The 19653-nt window shown below is 33.3% G+C and overlaps 1 protein-coding gene across 1 annotated transcript in view; it reads right to left on the bottom strand.

The window, feature by feature from the left end:
- Nucleotides 1-6757: 6757 nt before the first annotated feature.
- Nucleotides 6758-19653, bottom strand: part of LOC117910405 (bark storage protein B-like) — a 35723-nt gene continuing 22827 nt past the window's right edge. Inside the window, exons 3-8 of the mRNA XM_034824475.1 lie at nucleotides 19319-19518; nucleotides 12386-12453; nucleotides 9311-9460; nucleotides 7923-8114; nucleotides 7632-7793; nucleotides 6758-6880 (exon numbers count right to left, since the gene is read on the bottom strand). Coding sequence (XP_034680366.1) covers nucleotides 6758-6880; nucleotides 7632-7793; nucleotides 7923-8114; nucleotides 9311-9460; nucleotides 12386-12453; nucleotides 19319-19518 — 895 coding nt within the window. The remainder of the gene's footprint in view (nucleotides 6881-7631; nucleotides 7794-7922; nucleotides 8115-9310; nucleotides 9461-12385; nucleotides 12454-19318; nucleotides 19519-19653) is intronic.

The following is a 19653-nucleotide window of genomic DNA, read 5'->3' as shown; positions in this document are numbered from 1 at the left end:
AATTTGCGAAAAGAGACCATCACCCTATTTACCCCCCCTCTAGGGTGATTACCATAGGTTGGATTAACCTAATATTCCTAACAGTACATATATATATTATGATGAGGTATGTATAAAGTATGAATGAAAATTGCATGTTTATTCTCAAACTATGGACTAAATAGTCCTCACGTTTATTGATAAGGAACTTGACAATAGTTAAGTTCAAATTTTGTTTGAAGACTGTGGACTTAACTACCTTCAAGTTTGTTCATAAAACAACTTGACAATAGTTAACTTCAGGTTAAAATGGCAATTGTAGACACAACTTCCTATGAGTTTATACAAGATCAATTTGATACCTATTGAGTCTAAATTAAATAAGTTATTTTAGAATAGACTTCGACTTAACATCTTTCAAGCTTGTTCACAGTTATCTTGATAGTAGTTAAGTTTAGGTGTTCTATTAAGACTGGGGAGTTAACTACCTTAAAGTTTGTACACAAAAGTTTGAAAGGTCAATTGTATACATAACCATCGAACTACATTCATCAAAATATCCAAGTATATATATCAAGTTGTCCAACTACATATATCAAAATGTCTAACTACATATATCAAGCTATCCAATTACATATAACAAACCATCCAACTACATAATCCAAAAGTGGAATATCAATATGAATCCATTACATAGGCAAGTAATTCATATAAAATAACTATGTTGCAATCTTTTCCCAGAACCAGTCCATTCGAGCACCTGTTAGTGACTTCAATAGATGGTTGTGCATTAAGTATTTAGCATATTTGATAACAAACATGCCACAGTCACCATTGCATGGTACACAGATAATCAATGTTAGAGCTATTATTAAGGATTAAGTGTATAAGATATGAAAGCAAATCTAAGATATCAATGTTCAAGTTCCCATTCCTGTTAGTTAACCTTTGTGTCACCATGAAACCCATAATATGTTATGACATTCAATATATGTGGCAACAATTTGGTTGATGGTTTAATGACAACTTTCAATCTTGCATTATTATTGATGCCCATCAATGAGTCATATACGTATATAATCATTCGACGAAGATGGACAACTCCTAATACCTAGTGACTAGCCCGAACATTAATGAGGACATACACAATGTAACACCAGGTCATTTGACATAATAAAGTAATTTGAATTGGTTCCATTTCTTGCCATGCTTAATACATCTTGCTTGAGCATTTTGCTACATAGAATAAAGTACGTTAACATGCATAAATAAATAACCAAGATCATAAGATTCATTATTACAAAAAAATTAAAAATGATAACCAAAATTCAAACTACACATACCCAAAACATAGTATCCAGTACTGTGGTAAACTTTTGGGGAAAAAAAAGAGGATTTTCTATTCATCGCTTCCGAAAAGAGAAGAAGGCAACATCAATGTGCTAACAATTACAATAAAGCAAATTAGTTATATTATTTAGTTGTAAGCTCAACACAATAATAAATAAAAATAAAAACAAAATGCATCATTTACAAACCATGTTAGCAAGCCATGAACCATGATTGAAATCATTTTTATCCATACAAAGCCCATATATGAAAATATGGTTCTAGCTTTCTCCCACCCAACTATGGTTCTTAGGAACAAAATTCAAGAATGGTTCTAGAGTAGTTCTAAGTTTACACAGTTGACGACTATATCTACACTCTGAAACAACTTCAGAACTTTTAATTACATGTATGTTAAAAAAGTTGTTTAACTATAATTTCTTTTCAACACTTTTTCTCTCAAAATTTTCAGGACCAAACATAGCATAAAGATCAAAGTCTCACTAAGCCTTTGGGTCAAATCATAAACTAAAAAAAATATCAAAACCTTGATTCTTCAAGATAATCATCAATGGCCAGTACTTTATCCTCATCCCTATTAATTAATAAACTCTTCAACAACGTGAATAACATAATATTTCAAGCCCCATGAAAGTTCAAGCACTCTCACATGTCTGAATTTTCTTGGTTTCCAAACAAAAAAATTTTGCCAAAAAAATCAAGAATAGATATTATTAACAACCCTAATAACAATAGTGACATATTGAACATAGAATACTAAACTTTGAATCTTTGATCCATCTTATCAATGATCTAAAAACCAAGTGATTCTTCCATCAATGATCTTATCCCAACCCTAGTTGAAGATGATGGAATGAACTGATCATTTGAAATCCAAAAAGATTCAAAGAAAAAGGAAGAAAAGAAAATATAAGGTTTCTTATTATGAATACTCTTGAAAAATAGGTATAATACCATTAAAGTTTAAATAGTTTTACTAAAAGAAAATAAAAATTAATTTACCCTTATTCCTAAAAAGAAAGAGAATAGTTCTAAGATAACTAAATAAGGATTATTATCCTTTTTATTTTAATAATAATCTTGATTTTATGGAAAAAATTACGAAATGACTCTTTTTTCAAGCTATTAATTATTGCATGCAATGTGAATACAACCAACCAAGCTAAGGTCATATGCGTAAATTGATTTTGAAAACAGTTTTCAAATTGGAGAAACATGTTAGACATTTTTATTTTTTTTTGAAAATACGTTATTTAAAAAAAAAAATAAGGTATTTTCAATAATTTTTTTGTAGAATATTTTGAATAACAATTAAAAATATGGAGAATACTTTCATAATTTTTTGTACTATGGATAGTACCCTCACGTTCTTGTTGAATTCGATCAAACTCGTGAAGCCAATTTCTACTGCAGTTGAATATGTCAAGATCACATTGTGATTAACAACCTCTGCTTCTCTACTCATTTTACCATCTAAAATTTGTAGATTGTTGAAGGATTTTCGGGCTGTATTTCTTGGAATTATTCAAGAACATTACCATGAATGCATAGTTAATGTTATTTACTTTTGTTTCTTCTATTGTTTTTGAGGTGGGCTGTCTTTTGAAAAATACACATTGAATTAGGTAACAGTTTGGAACTGGGCCTAATTCAAGAACTATGGAAATATATCTAAAAATATTGAAGGCTCGGCTTGGTTCTTGGCAACTATAAGATTATGTTTGGTTCCTAAAAAATTTGAGGGAAAGATGTAAGGGAAAGAAAATAGAGAAAAAAATTAGAAAGAAATAAAAAGTAAAGGAAAATAAAAATTAGGTTTAAAGTCAATAAATTATTTTTATATGATTATTTATGCTCAATTCACTTATTTTTTTCCCATCATATAAAAATTAAATAATATAAAGATATAAAATTTTTTTAAAGAATTTTAATTATATTTGGTTTTATTTATTTATTTTTATGTTTTTCATGGTAAAAACAAATACAAAAAAAACCATTTTCCTTGACATTTTTTTTTCTTTCCTTAGTATTTTTACAGGAACCAAACATAGTCTAAATGAAAGAACATGATTTTATTGGTATTTTTGCTAACATTTTTTTCTCCTAAATAACCAATGATGGTTATGAAATTTTCAAAATTAGGGAAATACTCTTGAAAAAAAAAAAAAAAACATTGGATGTGTGGATTTTTTTAATGGAAAAATTGTATTGTATTGTGGTTTTGAAAAATTCAAGGTAAAATGAGTAGGAAGGAAATAGTGAGCAAAAGCATAACGAAACAAAAAGTGAAGGGAAATAAAAAATAGATTTAAATCAATAAATTGTTTTAATATACTTTTTAAAATCCATTTCATTTATTTTCCTTTGTTATATAAAGATTAAATAATTTAAAAATTCATAAATCTCTAATTAATTTTAATTATATATGATTTTTTTTTTTTTTTGTGTTTTCCATAATGAAACTAATCCTAAGAAAATCATTTTCCTTAATAGTTGTTTTCTTTTCTTAGTACTTTTTGGGAACCAAACATAGCTTTCCTATTTTTGTGCATACTTGGTTAAAAAATCGATGTCTTGGGTTGCCCATTGGCTATATCATTACGGATAGGGAAGACCACTACTCAAAATTGTAAGCTCTCATCACATTATCACCACCATTTCTACAATCATGTTGCTTATTGATCACTAGAGGTAACAAATGCATCTTGGAAGGGAAGGTGATAGCCTAGTAGTAGATAGCAGAAACATCAATATAAACGAATTAACAAAACAAATATAAAAATAAAACAATTCACATATAAAAGAAAATAAAGTTTTAATGGGGTTGAGTCAATCATGACTACCTCCATAGATGAAAGATAATCGATAACATTCAATAATGCAAAATATATATATATATATATATTATGAAATAAATAAATATAGCTATTAGGTCCCGAAACATCTTATGTTTATCACGTGTCTCTTATTATTCGTCAAATTTAAAAAACATTCCAAAAATTCCCTTACCTAACTTCTCAATTTTCTTTTAAATTATAATTTAAATTAAATTATTAAATTACTTTAAATTATTAAGTTGGTTTACTAGACACTCACAAAGTATTCTACTTAAGTTGTAAGTTGTTCAAAATTAATGCAATAATAAAATAATAAATACAAATGCCTCAGTATTTTTTTTTATTCTTATGAGTAGGGCTGCATAATCCATGAGCAGGGCTCATATTCTGTTTTGGGATGGAACACAACTACTCAATGCAGAGACAATTTAGGATGCTATTTTTCTTCTGATTGAACTGTCCCTATAAATTTTGCATTCCTCTTCTACTTCAATTCTTTTCCTTCTCCATAAAGTAGGGATCATAGTTTATGTCCATCTTAATACCTTGGCTTGGGCCTTGGCTCTGCTGATTCGCAACTGCATCAGGAAGTGTGTCTGCATTCAGTCGCTATGTTCCATCCCAATACTGAAGATGAGATTTGCGCTTGGATTCTTAAGTCAACACATAATATTAAGGTTATGTTTGGTTCCCAGGAAATTAAAAATCAGAAACAGAAAAATACTCTCAATCTGATTCAAGAACTAATATTCTTTCAAAGTAACAAGAAACTATGTGATGCCATGTTTCAAAAGGCAACCCACCTCAAAAACAATACAAGAAATAGAAATAAATAGCATTAGTTAGGAATTCATGGTAATGTTCTTGAATAATTCCAAGAAATAGAGCTCGAAAAACCATCAAGAATCTAAAGATTTTAGATGCAAAGGCATTCTTTCTTGGAAATTTTTAGACAGTAAAATGACTGGAGAAGCAGAGGTTACTCTGAGAGAATTCTGGGGATAAGGCCATGAGAGCTTGGCATATGCGACAAAGAAGAAACTGGCTTTAGGAGTTTGATCAGATTCAACAAGAAACAACCTCCCCATTGCGACTTCCCAAAAACCGAAGAGCTTGGTTTGAAGCTTCAACTTGGAGAGAAAGTTGAAAAGCTATGGAATTCAAGGTTGGTGAGACCAAATGGCAGGAAAAGGGCAGAAAGTGAATTAAAAGTTGGAGTTGAAGAAATTAAGGAATGGTTGAAGAGTATTTTAAAGCAAGAAAGGAGTTCTCTTGGAATTTATACTAAAACCGTAATTTGAAATAGAGAGTTCTAAATAATTTTAAAAATAAAAAATGGAGAGGACTAGCTCGGAAAATAGTTTGCAAACATGCCTACAATGTAGATTTTATTTGGTTCAAGGCCTAATTTGACTCAAAATTCCTATTCTCATAGTGAGCATGACATCAATGCTTAAGCCTGAATGAAGATTACAGATGATCACATTTCTTGAATTATATCCCACCGATTAGGGTGATGTATGGTTAAGTAAGACCTATGTGCGTTTACGAATAAGTCCTTGTCGGCCAAGAGCATTTCTAGTCCCTCATCACCTATTTCTTAATTACAAAATTATTTTAAAATTAATTAATTTGTATAAACATTTCCAACCCCTCTCTTTAAAATTATTTATAACTTAAAAATAAAAACCAATTTGAAAAAAATAAATGCATGTTTGTGAATATTTTAAAAAAGAATTCTCAAAAAATAGTTTTATGCTAAACATTTCTTGAAAAATAGTTTTCAATTTGTTTTGAGAATAAAATTTTATTTGGGAACTCAAATATGAGAAATAAGTATGTCGACTTGTTCTCCATTAAAGTACTATCTATAATACAAATTTTTTTGAAGTATTCTCCATATTTTCAATTGTTACTCATATTCTAAAAAAATTAAAATTATTGAAAATACCTAAAATTTATTATTTTAAAATAACATATTTTCAAAATAAATTCTCAAAAAATTGTCAACCATGTTTCTTGAGTTTGAAAACTATTTTAAAAAAACAGTATTCAAGTAGGACGCTAGCTTCTTTGGTTGTGTTTACATTATAGTGTGGTTCCATAATGTTTTTCCATAAATCAAGAGAAAACATCAATTTTCATGTTGTTTGACGATCATTCAAAATATGGTGATGTTGCTCTCACATGAATAATGAAACTCACTTTTAGAAATCAATTTTTTGCATCTTATTTACATAAAGAAGACATTTAAATAAGTATAATAGTGTAATATAGTTGGATCCACAAAATAGGGCATGAGATTAAACTCTCTTCGATAACATTATAAATACAAAATTTCATAAAATTCAATTTTACTCCAGTGCCAAGTGAAACCCAAAAATAAATAAAAAGGAAGAAAAGAAAATATAGGGTTTCTTATCATCAACACTCTTTAAAAATAGATACAACGCTAGTTTAAATAGTATGATCAAAGAATAGAAACTTTACCTTTATTCCTAAAAAAAAAAAAGGAAAAAGAATAATTCTAATATGGTACATTTTCTGGGAAAAGAAAATCTCAGCTCTACCATACATGTAGCAATCAAGGCTCAGTGATCATGAACTTTGCCCTCCCTACCCAGCAAACCAATAAACTCAACTGCAACCCTAACTGCATTTGTAGCTGCCAAAGAAAAGATGGAAGATGATAGCATTCCATTGGACATCGATGCCTACACATGATATCAACCATTTCAAAGGTTATATTGCTGAAGCTAATAAAGAAAGCCCTAAATCTATTTGGTAACTGTTTTTTAAAATAAATATATGAGAAATATGTTTAACAACTAAAAATAGAAAGCATAGTGGTTTAAGAGAGCATATTTTAGGCCTTATTTGAGAAATGTTTTCAAAAACAGTTTTAAAAAATAATTTTTGAAAATTGTTCTATGGTTTTTTATAGAACAAAAGTCTCTTTGGAATCTTGAAGTGTTGTTACTCTATTTTCTATATTTTTAAATATACTTTAAATGTCATTCTCTACATTTGTATAATTATTTTTTAAAATAGAAAGTCATAAGAAAATAAATGGAAACAATTGAAAACACATAAAAAATGTTTTATGAAAATATCATATTTCAATTTTTAAGAATAGAAAACCCTTTTTTATTTTTTTTAGTTGTCAAACATGTTTTCTTGTCTTTTTGTTTTGAAGAACATATATTTGTTTTCTAAAATAGTTGTCAAAGAGGCATAACTGTTTTCATTCTAATGACTGTTTAAAAAAAATAATAATACAAATCTAAAGAATGATTAAAAATGAAGTACTAAATATATAAAAGTCATTTTTAAAACATATTTAAGAGCATGAAAAATAGATTAAAAACATTTTAGTTTCCAAATAGACTTAGTTAAAACATTTTTTAAAAACTATTGTCGAAAACTGATTTTGAAAATACTTCCCAAATGTAACACTTGTTTTACCATTATAACAGCAGCACTCTCCTCATCCACAGTCAAGGTGTTTAAGGTCTTGAAAAGGAATTCATTGTATGCTGCATTATCGACGAATATATCTGCAGAAGAACCCCTCAATCCGTATGCAACTTTTGGTTTTTCTGGTAGGCAATATGTCTCGTTTAAGCACTGCTACAAATCCACTTCCTGGGAAATGGAAAATAGCGGTGAATTCACTTGGAAACAGGCCTGAATTCACCATAAATGGTAGTTCAAATTATCAAGCGAAAGTTTGAAGAGTTGAAGAAGATGGTGAACCTGAAGTTGAGTGGCCAGGTTGAACCATTTTGGATCTGTTTCAAGCCAGAAGAGCTCTTGCATTGGCCGTCCGGTGGAGTATAACTTCACCTGCGTAAACTCTATTTCTGCCAAAAGGTTTTCTCCCTTGGTTGGTAAGTTGTAGTCCACAAATTTCAATTCGGGTAATGCTCCTTTCTTTGATTTGAATTCCTATACGTGACCAAACATCAATATTCAGTTGGAAAAATGTCAACCCTAAACCTAACTGTAAACCCAAAATCCAATCCAATATAAAAGACATGAAATCCAAGCACGGGGAAAGAGAAATATGTCCACAGTTCAAAACTAGTTCTAATGGTTGAGGCTTTGACTCTTCCACTTCCAAGCACCTGTTAGAAAAAAGTTAGACCCCATGCATGCAATGACCAAGAGAGATGAAATCTAAACATTGAAAAAAGCAAATATGCCTGCAGTTTAAAACTAGTTCCAATGGTTTATCATTTGAATCCAGCTACTATACCGAAAAGCATAACCAATCAAATTGCACTATAATATAACTTGGTCACATTGTTATAGGGTCTCGTTATTTGGTGCTTTAGTTCATTGTTTGTACCCTCATTCAATGATTTAGATTTTATCATTACCCAGGCAAAATTTGATAGTTATAGAGTTAGTAACTTAGTTTTTTCCTCATTATTTTTTTTTTTAAATATCTCAAAACCATGAACCCTAAATCAATATTAGTACTAAAGAGTAATGGAACATTTTTTTGAAAAAATGTCCTTCAATCCAATATATAAATTTAAACAAAAAGGGAAAAAATGTCTATATATAGTTCAAAACCGATCCTAATGATTAGTTATTTTTAAAAATTATCATAAATAAACCCTAAACCCTAAATTATAATCCTAACTATTACAATAATAAAGATCTATGAAATTCAAACATTGGAAAGGATATGCTTGCGGCTCAAACCATTACTAATAGTTGATACAATAGTAGAGAGTGATGAAATCCAAAAATTCTAATAATACAGGAATGTGCCTGTAATTTCTTAGGTTGTTTTTGGCTTTTAAGCTAGACAAAGTTTTGCACTATAAGAAGTAACACTTTTAGTCATGTTTTATAATTGTGACTAAAAAAGTAAAATTGTAGTTAAAACTTATAGTCATGGTTCTCAAAAACCGTGACCTAAACGTCGCCAAATGTGTTGTGACTATAGCTTCTAGTCATGGTTCGGTTCATAATTTTCATTACTTGTTAGAAAAATGTCGAACCTTAAATCCTAATTGATAGAATAATAAAAAGTTGAAAAAAGGAAATACGCTTGCATGTACTCCACAACAATTCCTGATGGCTAATGATTTTTTGTGTTAAGTGAAGTTAATTTCAGCTAATACCTTTCATTTCCAAGAACTTGTTTGGGCAACATATTTGGGGACACTAACGTCACCAATGAGCAAGGAATCATTAGTGCTTCCAGCAATCCCATAATGAACGACTCCCACAACATCGAATGTGTCAATAAGAAGTTGCACGATTATACCTGCATTTAGCTAAACATACCATAAAAAAGCAAAGTCACAACAAAAGTATATGATAATTTATGTGAGAAAAATGATGATAAATTTGGTATTATCATTTGAATTTCATATATTATACAAGGAAAGCTTCACAATATTGGTGTCATTAGAGTTTAGGGTTTAGGTCATAGGGTTTATTAATGTGAGTTTGATATGCATTACTCAATTATGGACAAATAAATAAATAAACCTTAGGAGAATAATGTTAGCAATCCATCTTGCTTCATCAAACTTATCATAGGTCTACTTGGGAGTCAATTTCAAAAAAAATACTTTTAATAAAAAATTAGGCGTTTAGTAAAATTTTAAATATCATTTTTAAAAATTTAAAGAATGAAGTGATTTTTGGAGTAACACTTAAAGTATGTTTGATAGTGATTCTAGAAAACGTTTATAGCATTTCAAACATTTAAATGATAAAAAAATTTAAATATTAAAAATGTTATAAACACTTTCTAAAATCATTGTCAAACGAGTTTTTAGAGTGTGTTTGATAGTGATTCTAAAAAGTGTTTTTTAGCATCTTTAAATCTTAAAAAATAAAATTTTTTAAATGTTAGAAAGACTAGAAACACTTCCTAAAATCACTACCAAATGCACTCTTCATATTATTTGGTATGGGACTAGAAGGTTTTATTATTTAAATAAGGTTATTAATTTATTGAATATTCCTTTATTGAAGTTTTACTCTAATTGGAAAATCGATTCCAAATATGATAAATTAATTCTAAATCTTTCAAAACCCTCCACATATTTCAAGTAAAGCAATCAACTTAATGAATGAGGCTTTTAATTTTATTATTTGCCATTAGTTATTTAGCCATAAGTGAGATTTTGAAGAAATTGATATGGGGTTTGCAAATTCCACAACTTGTTTTCTTAAACATGAAGTGAAACTTGATGCAACTTTCTCGAGAGGAAGAGGACAAAGCAACCTGTTTAAAGATATGAGACTCTTAAATGGTTGGGAAGTCGGTGGTCTTTAGGATCTTAGGATGGTTTGAAGGGTCATGATAAAGTGTTAAGTACTTATTGGAAAGTTGAATAGTATGAATAGGACCACAAGGAGAAGAATATTGGCAAAAAGCAATGTTTTTGCTTCTTCTTCTAGCTCTGCCTTGATACTCTAATGGAGTCTTCTGATACTTAAATTGTTAGATGATTCCTTAGAATGCTTTAAAGGGCTTTAACATTTCTTAGAAGATTGAGTTAATTAATTTGGAGGTTTAAGTTTCATTTTTAGGCGCTATGATTTCATGAATCCTATGAAAGTTCATGAGTCAGGAAATTATGAATGAGGTTGTTCTCCTTTAATATATTCCATCTAAAAATAAAAAAATACTTAGAATTTCTTGCCCATTGGCGAGACTATGCTTATAAGCTATATTTTTAACATCTTTTTGTGGAATTAATTGTGTTGATTTGTAGTTAACATAAACTAAAAACTTTTTATTGAAAAGATTATCTTGAAATTTTTAGATGCACAAACAATGTTTAAAATTTCCTTTTTGATAGTGTTATAATTGAGTTAGGCTTTGTTCCAAGTCCCTAAGGTGAACTACTCTAATATTTCCTTATCACCATCATTTTGCTTAAGAATTCCACCATAGTCTATTTTTAAAACAGCTGTCTTAACAATCTTAAAGGCTTCAAGATTAGGTAAGGCATGATAGGGTCTTAACTTTATCTTAATGTTGCACAAATATGACTTATGTCCATAAAAAATTCCATAACATAATTAAGGCTTCCTAAGAAATGTTGTAATTGCTTCTTATTGTCAAACTCACTAGGAAACTTATCAGTCAATTGAATTGTTATTTGAATAGAAGTTATAAATTCTTGATAAATATGACAACCTAAAAATCTAATCTTAGTCTAGAAAAGGTTGATCTTAGAGGCTAATAAACTTAAATCATTTTCCTTGACAATATGGATAAACTTATTAAGATGTTTCTCATGTTTTTATATGGATGAAACAACTACTAAAACATCATCAATATAAACAATGAGAATTTCTATATATATATATATATATATATATATATATATATATATATATATATATATATATATATATATATATATATATAAGAAAAATTAAAGATCTTATTCATTATATTTTAGAATTCTAAGGGTGCATTCTTAAATTTGAAGGGCATGACATTCCATTTATAAGGTCCAAAAGGTATGGTGAAAGCTATCTTATAATGATCCTTTTAAGCAATTTGGATTTGCCAAAATCCTAATTTTCGTATCAAACTTAGAGAACATCTAAGATTTAACTAACCTTTGGAGAAGATTTAGGCATAGAACATCTCATTAATCCATCTTAATGTGTCATTAAGAGATTTGTAATTAATTACAAGCCTAGGTGTTCTTCTTTCCAACTCTACTTGTTTTTTAACATTAAATGTATAATAACTCCATAGATTTTCTTATTAAGAAGTTCTTGAATTTCATTTTGCAATATTTTAGTAATTCTTGATTTATCTGAATTAGTCTTGCCTTAGTGTGAATATCCTTTTCTCTAAATTTTTTATCATAGGGTGATTCTACTTCATGCTTACTCCTATGCCAAAATGTATTTAGGGAATTTTGAAAAGACTTCTTTAACCAAATTTTCTTTAAATCTTTTGATGGCTTCTTGATTCTTCTTAATATTTGAATGATCCTCAAGATTCTTATTTCAAGTAATCTTATTTTTCACAAAATTCATTTTCCATTAGAAATTAAGGAATCATGTAACAAAAATCATATATAAAAGCAAACACCCAAAATGCTTCATATCAATTTTGAAGTCATGTATTAACACATTATACAATTTAGATATGTACAAAAACAATTAAGTAATTAATTACATTAAAATAGAGAGAGAAAAAAAGAAATATATGATCTTACCGTTTGCTCCCCGGACATCACATAAATTACATCTACACCCTTAATCTTTCCACTGTTGAAGCTCCTCCCTAAGCATCCAATACACCAAAATTCAAATCACATTAGAGTTAAGAAGGGTAATTACAATCAAATGGTTGCATAAGAGAAATATCAAATTGTTGAGATAAATAATTGAATCATTTTTTACATAAGATAATAGGTACTAATAATTTCAATTGTATTTAAATTAAAATTTTAGTACAATGAGACTCAATCTAGGAACACAAGGCCAAGACCTATTCTGGGCTAGCATAGCCCAGTCCATATAGGCCCGCCCTAAAAAAAAGCCCATTACAGAGACGCTAGCCTAATTGAGAAAGTTATGAACCTACCCAACTATGAGGCGAATTTGAGCTACCGAGAGTCGGAGACCCAAATAAAGTAACTAACAATGAGAGCTTGCGCCCGAGTTATGGGTCTAAAGAATCCAAATTAGGAACCCAGGGCCCAAGATACGAGCCTAGTTCAGGATACCCAAGCCAAGAACACTTTTGGGCTATGTCAGCCTGTCCAAGCCCAACTACTATCTCTTTAGAATTAGCGCATTTCTCTATCTACAACATTTCGAGGCGCAATTTGGAATGCTTTTGTTTTTTCCTTTAGCTAAAAGCTAAAACCAAAACCGAAGCCATAATTTTCAAAAAAAGTAAAAATTTTATTAAATCTAAATAACCTTAAGCATAAGCTAAAATCAATTATGGGCCTAGTTTGGGCTATTCAAATCATTTGTCTAATTTGGGCCAATTTCAGCCCATTCCAGGACCAGACGCTGCCATTAAACAGTCCATTTGGACCCAAAACTGCCCCTACAACGTCTATACACATGGCATTCTTACTTCATTCAATCAAAGATGGAACACTTGGGGCTCCACAAATCATGGGCCACGTTTGGGCTGAGCCCAACCCATAAAAGCCCAAGCACTACCCCATATATACAAACGCTATTCTAGTCAGTCCCATCGTCACCCACTATGTAAGAGACATCCCAACTAGAAAGCCTCTAGTTGCCATAGCTTATGGGCCCAATTTTGGGCAACGCATATTATGGGCCTAAGTTGGTCCAAGCCTAAATACTGCTAATAACTCCTCCCTTGTTGGGTAAAATTTAAAGCTAAAGATAAGGCTAAAATCACGATTTTAAAGAAACAATCTTAGTATTACTTTTCTATTAAGTGCCCACTTTCAAGTTAAAAGCTCTTTCATTAAAATTACATTGGAACATATGTAGGGAATTAAACCGAATTCCCAACCCGTGAGAAACAAAATTAAAGAAAACACACGCCAAAGAAAAGATAATCACACGCACAAGACAGTATTTACGTGGTTCGGCAATTTGCCTACGTCCACGGAGTTGCAGGGATATCACTATTATCAGGGAAGAATTCAGAGTACAACATGGCGGCTACAATATTCTCTCTATATATATAACACGACAACCCCACCACACTAAAAAACCCTAATCAGAAAGGGTGGTTCCACAATGGGCTAAACGGCCCAACAGGCCTCAATAAATCTCCTATTAAAAAGCCATGCAATATTATTCGAGTCGGGTCGTCAAATTGGATCAAACAAAACTAGGTTCCACAAAGCCCAACAAATCTCCCACTTGGAGACTAGTCCAATCACCAACATCAAACCGCTATCCTCCAAGAAACAATCCCTCATCCCTACAACTCATCCTCCTGTCCTCAAGCTAGAAGACCAATTGAAGCTGCGCACAGCTTCAACTTCTCAATAGTGACACCCTTAGTCAACATGTCTGCAGGGTTCTTAGATCCACAAATCTTCTCAAGTATTACCAGTTTATCCTCAACAAGATAACGGATAAAGTGGTATTTTGTTTGTATATGTTTCGACTTTGAATGAAAAGCCGAATTTTTGGCAAGAAAAATTGCACTCTGACTGTCACTGTGTAGAATGCCCATCTCCTGCTTCTTACCCAATTCATCTAAGAAACCATGTAGCCAAATCATCTCCTTTCCAGCTTCAGTTGCTGCAACATACTCAGCTTCTGTAGTAGACAAAGTAACAATCTTCTGTAGATTTGAAACCCATGATATAGCTGTACCACTTAGAGTAAAAACAAACCCAGTAGTACTCTTTCTACTATCAATATCACCAGCAAAATCAGCATCTACATAACCCTGCAATTTCAAACTTGCACCTGTGAAGCAAAGACATGTATCTAATGAACCCTTCAGATATCTTAGAATCCACTTGACTGCCTCCCAATGCTGCTTTCCAGGCCTACTCATGAATCTGCTCACAACTCCCACTGCATGTGCAATGTCTGGCCTTGTACACACCATAGCATACATCAAGCTACCAATAGCTGAGGCATAGGGCACCTTGCTCATATGGTCCCTTTCTTCTTTTGTCTTCGGTGACTGTTCTTTGCTTAGTTTGAAATGGCTCCCCAAGGGTGTGCTCACTGGTTTAGCTTCATTCATGTTGAACCTGCTGAGAACTTTCTTCACATACTCTGATTGTGAAAGCTTCAATGTACCATTAGCCTTATCTCTAATGATTCTCATACCAAGGATTTGCTTTGCAGCTCCCAAATCCTTCATTGCAAATTGTTTGGACAATTGCTTCTTCAGATTATTAATTTTCTCAATGTCAGACCCTGCAATAAGCATATCATCCACATACAACAGTAATATGATGTAAGAATTGTCAAAAGACTTAACATAGCAACAGTGATCAGCTTCACATCTCTTGAACCCAATTCTATGCATAAAACTGTCAAACTTCTTGTACCACTGTCTAGGAGCTTGTTTAAGGCCATACAAGCTTTTTCTCAGTTTGCAGACTAGATTCTCTTGTCCCTGAACAATGAACCCTTTTGGCTGAATCATGTAAAGGTCTTCCTCCAAGTCACCATGAAGGAATGCTGTCTTCACATCTAACTGCTCAAGATGTAAGTTTTCTGCAGCCACCATTCCTAGTACAAGTCTGATTGTTGACATTTTCACAACTGGAGAAAATATCTCTGTGTAGTCAATGCCCTCCTTCTGCTGGAACCCTTTAACAACTAATCTGGCCTTGTAACGTTTACTACCATCATGCTCATTCTTTATTCTGTATACCCACTTGTTGTGCAAAGCCTTTTTTCCTACTGGCAATTCAGTCAATTCCCATGTTTGATTCCCTAACAAGGAATCCATCTTATCCTTCATGGCTAACTCCCACTTGCTTGAATTCTCATCTTGCAAGGCTTCATCATAACACTCTGGCTCACCGCCATCAGTCAACAGGAGATAATTTAAAACAGGTGAATAACGCTGCGGAGGTCTAATGTTCCTGGAAGATCTGCGAACTTCAACTACAGGTGTACTCAGATCTACCTGTGAATTTACATTCTCCTTATCTTCTTCACCCCCCTTCTGGACAGTACTTTCAGTCAATTCATCTAAGTTGACAAACTTAGATTTCTTTTGATCTATCTCTGTAACATCTGACACTACAGTTGACCTGTCCTTGTACATAACCTGTTCATTAAATATCACATTTCTACTTCTGATGATTTTCCTATTTTGTTCATCCCAAAACCTATAGCCAAATTTCTCATCACCATAGCCAATGAAAAAACATATTTTTGACTTTGCATCAAGTTTGCTACAAGCATCAGAATCAATATGAACATAAGAAACACAACCAAAAACTTTTAAATGTGAAAACTTCACCTCTTTACCACTCCAAACCTCCTTAGGAAGTCTGAACTCCATGGGAACTGATGGTCCTCGGTTTATCAGGTAAGCTGCAGTGCTAACAGCATCAGCCCAAAAAGTTTTTGGTAGTCCAGCATGCAACCTCATACTTCTAGCACGCTCATTGAGAGTTTTGTTCATGCGCTCAACCACACCATTCTGCTGTGGTGTCCCAGGAATGGTCTTCTCCATCCTAATTCCCTGTGCAGCACAATACTCACTGAACCCTCCATCTATGTACTCTCCTCCATTATCTGACCTCAAACATTTTACTTTCAAACCTGTTTCTGTTTCAACCATGGCCTTCCACTTCTTAAAAGTTTCAAATACATCAGATTTATTTTTCAGAAAATAAACCCATACCTTTCTACTTGAGTCATCAATAAAAGTGATGTAGTACCTTGAACCTCCTAGGGATGCAACCGGAGTAGGCCCCCACAAATCAGTGTGTACTAATTCCAATTTTTCAGCCTTCGGTGTTCTGCCAGTTTTCAAGAAGCTCACCTTTTTTTGCTTTCCTAAGATGCAACTTTCACACATGTCAAAATCAATGGACTTCAATTCTGGTAGTTTTCCTTTTGATAGCAACATCTTCATCCCTTTCTCACTCATGTGACCAAGTCTGCGGTGCCATAGGCTTGTATCAGTACTTGCATCAGCAACTGCAATTGTGTCTCTTGGACATGAGGTCATATACAGAGTACCAGTCTTCTTTCCACGAGCCAATACCCTAGCTCCCTTTGTAACCTTCCAAGTACCACCAACAAATAGTATTGCATGTCCTTCATCATCAAGTTGTCCAACAGAAATCAGATTCCTCCTCAGGTCAGGAATATGTCGAACCTTCTCCAGTAACCAAACAGGCCCATTGGGCAAAGATATCCGGACGTCTCCCAGACCCACAACATCCAAGGCTGAACTATCAGCCAAATACACCTTACCAAAATCACCTACAACATAATTCTGTATGATTTCTCGGTGTGGAGTGGTATGAAACGAAGCTCCTGAATCCAAAACCCAATCATCAAGTGGACTGTCTACTGCAAGAAGCAATGCATCTTGTACCTCTTCTGTTACAGCATTAGCAGAATCATCTTCATTCTTCTTCTTAGGGCTTTTGCATTGCCTTTTAAAGTGACCTGTTTTCCCACAATTCCAGCATTGTACTTGTTGGCCTGATCTAGATTTGCTTCTGTTCCGATTAGAATTTCTGGAATTTGATCTACCCTGATTTGAATTTCTATTATTACCTCTACCTCTTGTCTCAAGGTTCAGGGCAGAACCAGATCCTAAGGTTTCACCTGCATCTCTTCGGCGAATCTCCTCAGCCAGAATTAAATCTCGTATATCATTGTACTTGAGCTTTTCCTTTCCCGTAGAATTGCTTACTGCCATCCTCATTGCCTCCCAACTGTTTGGCAAAGAAGCCAAGACGATCAGAGCACGAATCTCATCATCAAAATCAATTTCTACAGACGACAATTGATTTGTGATTGTATTAAATTCATTCAGATGTTGTGCTACTGATGCATTCTCTGACATCTTCAAATTAAACAATTTCTTCATCAGATGCACCTTATTGTTTGCGGACGGCTTTTCATACATACCAGACAAAGCCTTCATCAAATCTGCTGTGGTCTTCTCCTTTACAACATTATGTGCAACAGACCTAGACAGAGTTAACCTAATAACTCCTAGAACCTGTCTGTCAAGAAGCGCCCATTCCTCAGCCTTCATACTCTCAGGTTTTGTCCCCAAAAGAGGTAGATGCAATTTCCTCCCATAGAGATAATCTTCAATCTGCATCCTCCAATACGCAAAGTCTGTGCCATCAAACTTTTCTATTCCAGACGCCTTTCCTGCTTCCTCTGCCATTGCTCCCACTCAAACCTAACCCTAGGCTCTGATACCAGTTGTAGTGCCAACGAAAGCTTTGATGCCAACAATGTTAGTTCAAGAACACAAAGATAAAACAATCACACATACGGTACATGAGGTTTTAACGTGGTTCGGCCAATCATGCCTACGTCCACGGATGAGAGATAATGATTCCATTATACAATAGAGAATATTACAGAGGACAGAACCAGATACAACTATTGGGTTCCCGAAACATCCCATGTTTCCCCACTCCTTGTATCCATACCTTACTACAAGCCATCTCGCTCCACCAGGTACCTCCCGTTCTTCCTCACATCTCTATCCACCTTGTATAGTCTTTACAGACCTATCTCCATCTCATCTCATAACTTTTTCCCCTCATGACCTAGAATATTTATAGAGATATTTCCAACAACCTTCCTTATTCTATAAGGAAGTCTAATATTACAATAATATATCAACCTAGAAATATTCTATATAATATTCTTTACAAAAAGGAATCTATACTAATTAGGAATTTGAGACACTTCCTAACAATTTCCATCTTGGACCAAATTCCATGAAAGTAATCTTCAATCTCTCCATGACACAAACCTTTTTGTATCATATCACGACGAGAGAGCAATCGACTCCACCTTCAGTGAAAATTCCTTTTGTTTTCATCTTGTGTGCTTTGTGATCTTTTGCTCTTCCAGAAATCTTCAACCCAAGCTCTGATACCAGTTGTAGGGAATTAAACCGAATTCCCAACCCGTGAGAAACAAAATTAAAGAAAACACACGCCAAAGAAAAGATAATCACACGCACAAGACAGTATTTACGTGGTTCGGCAATTTGCCTACGTCCACGGAGTTGTAGGGATATCACTATTATCAGGGAAGAATTCAGAGTACAACGTGGCGGCTACAATATTCTCTCTATATATATAACACGACAACCCCACCACACTAAAAAACCCTAATCAGAAAGGGTGGTTCCACAATGGGCTAAACGGCCCAACAGGCCTCAATAAATCTCCCATTAAAAAGCCATGCAATATTATTCGGGTCGGGTCGTCAAATTGGATCAAACAAAACTAGGCTCCACAAAGCCCAACAACATATCCAAAAACCCTTATTGAGTTAATACCCATGAAAGTGAGCCACCCAAACTCTCCACAAGTCATGGGCTTAGTTTGGGCTACTCAAATTATGAGCCCAAGCCCATAAACCACATATCCCCAAACTTTAACCATCCAATTGAATCAAACAGGAAGAACCATGGGAAGAGAGAGTGAGTGAGAGAGAGAAGTAGAGAAGTATACCAGCAAGTTGAACCAGAGGAAAATCAGAGCTAGGAACAAAGAAACCAGAGACTTGAAGAGCAATTTCTTCAGTGGGAGAAGTCATTAAAAGCCCAACAAAAGGCCCATTTCTCTCATTCACTCTCTCCACAACCCCATGGAGATGGTGGCTTAGCTTCAGCTCCACTGTCTCCTCCACCATCACCACCACCACCAGCAACCCCACGCCCCCATCTCCACCCACCCACTACTCCTCCCCGCCCTCCGATCATCGAACTCCCTGCTCCCGATGGTGATCGGACGGCTGTGGAGGCTCCTGGAAAGAGGTAGACAGTGAAGGTTGGAGAGAAAGTTGG

The sequence above is a fragment of the Vitis riparia genome, unplaced genomic scaffold (genome assembly GCF_004353265.1).
Source record: "Vitis riparia cultivar Riparia Gloire de Montpellier isolate 1030 unplaced genomic scaffold, EGFV_Vit.rip_1.0 scaffold731_pilon_pilon, whole genome shotgun sequence".
Taxonomy (NCBI): domain Eukaryota; kingdom Viridiplantae; phylum Streptophyta; class Magnoliopsida; order Vitales; family Vitaceae; genus Vitis; species Vitis riparia.
Note: the sequence above shows the minus strand (reverse complement) of the source record. Positions and strands in the feature narration are given on the sequence as shown.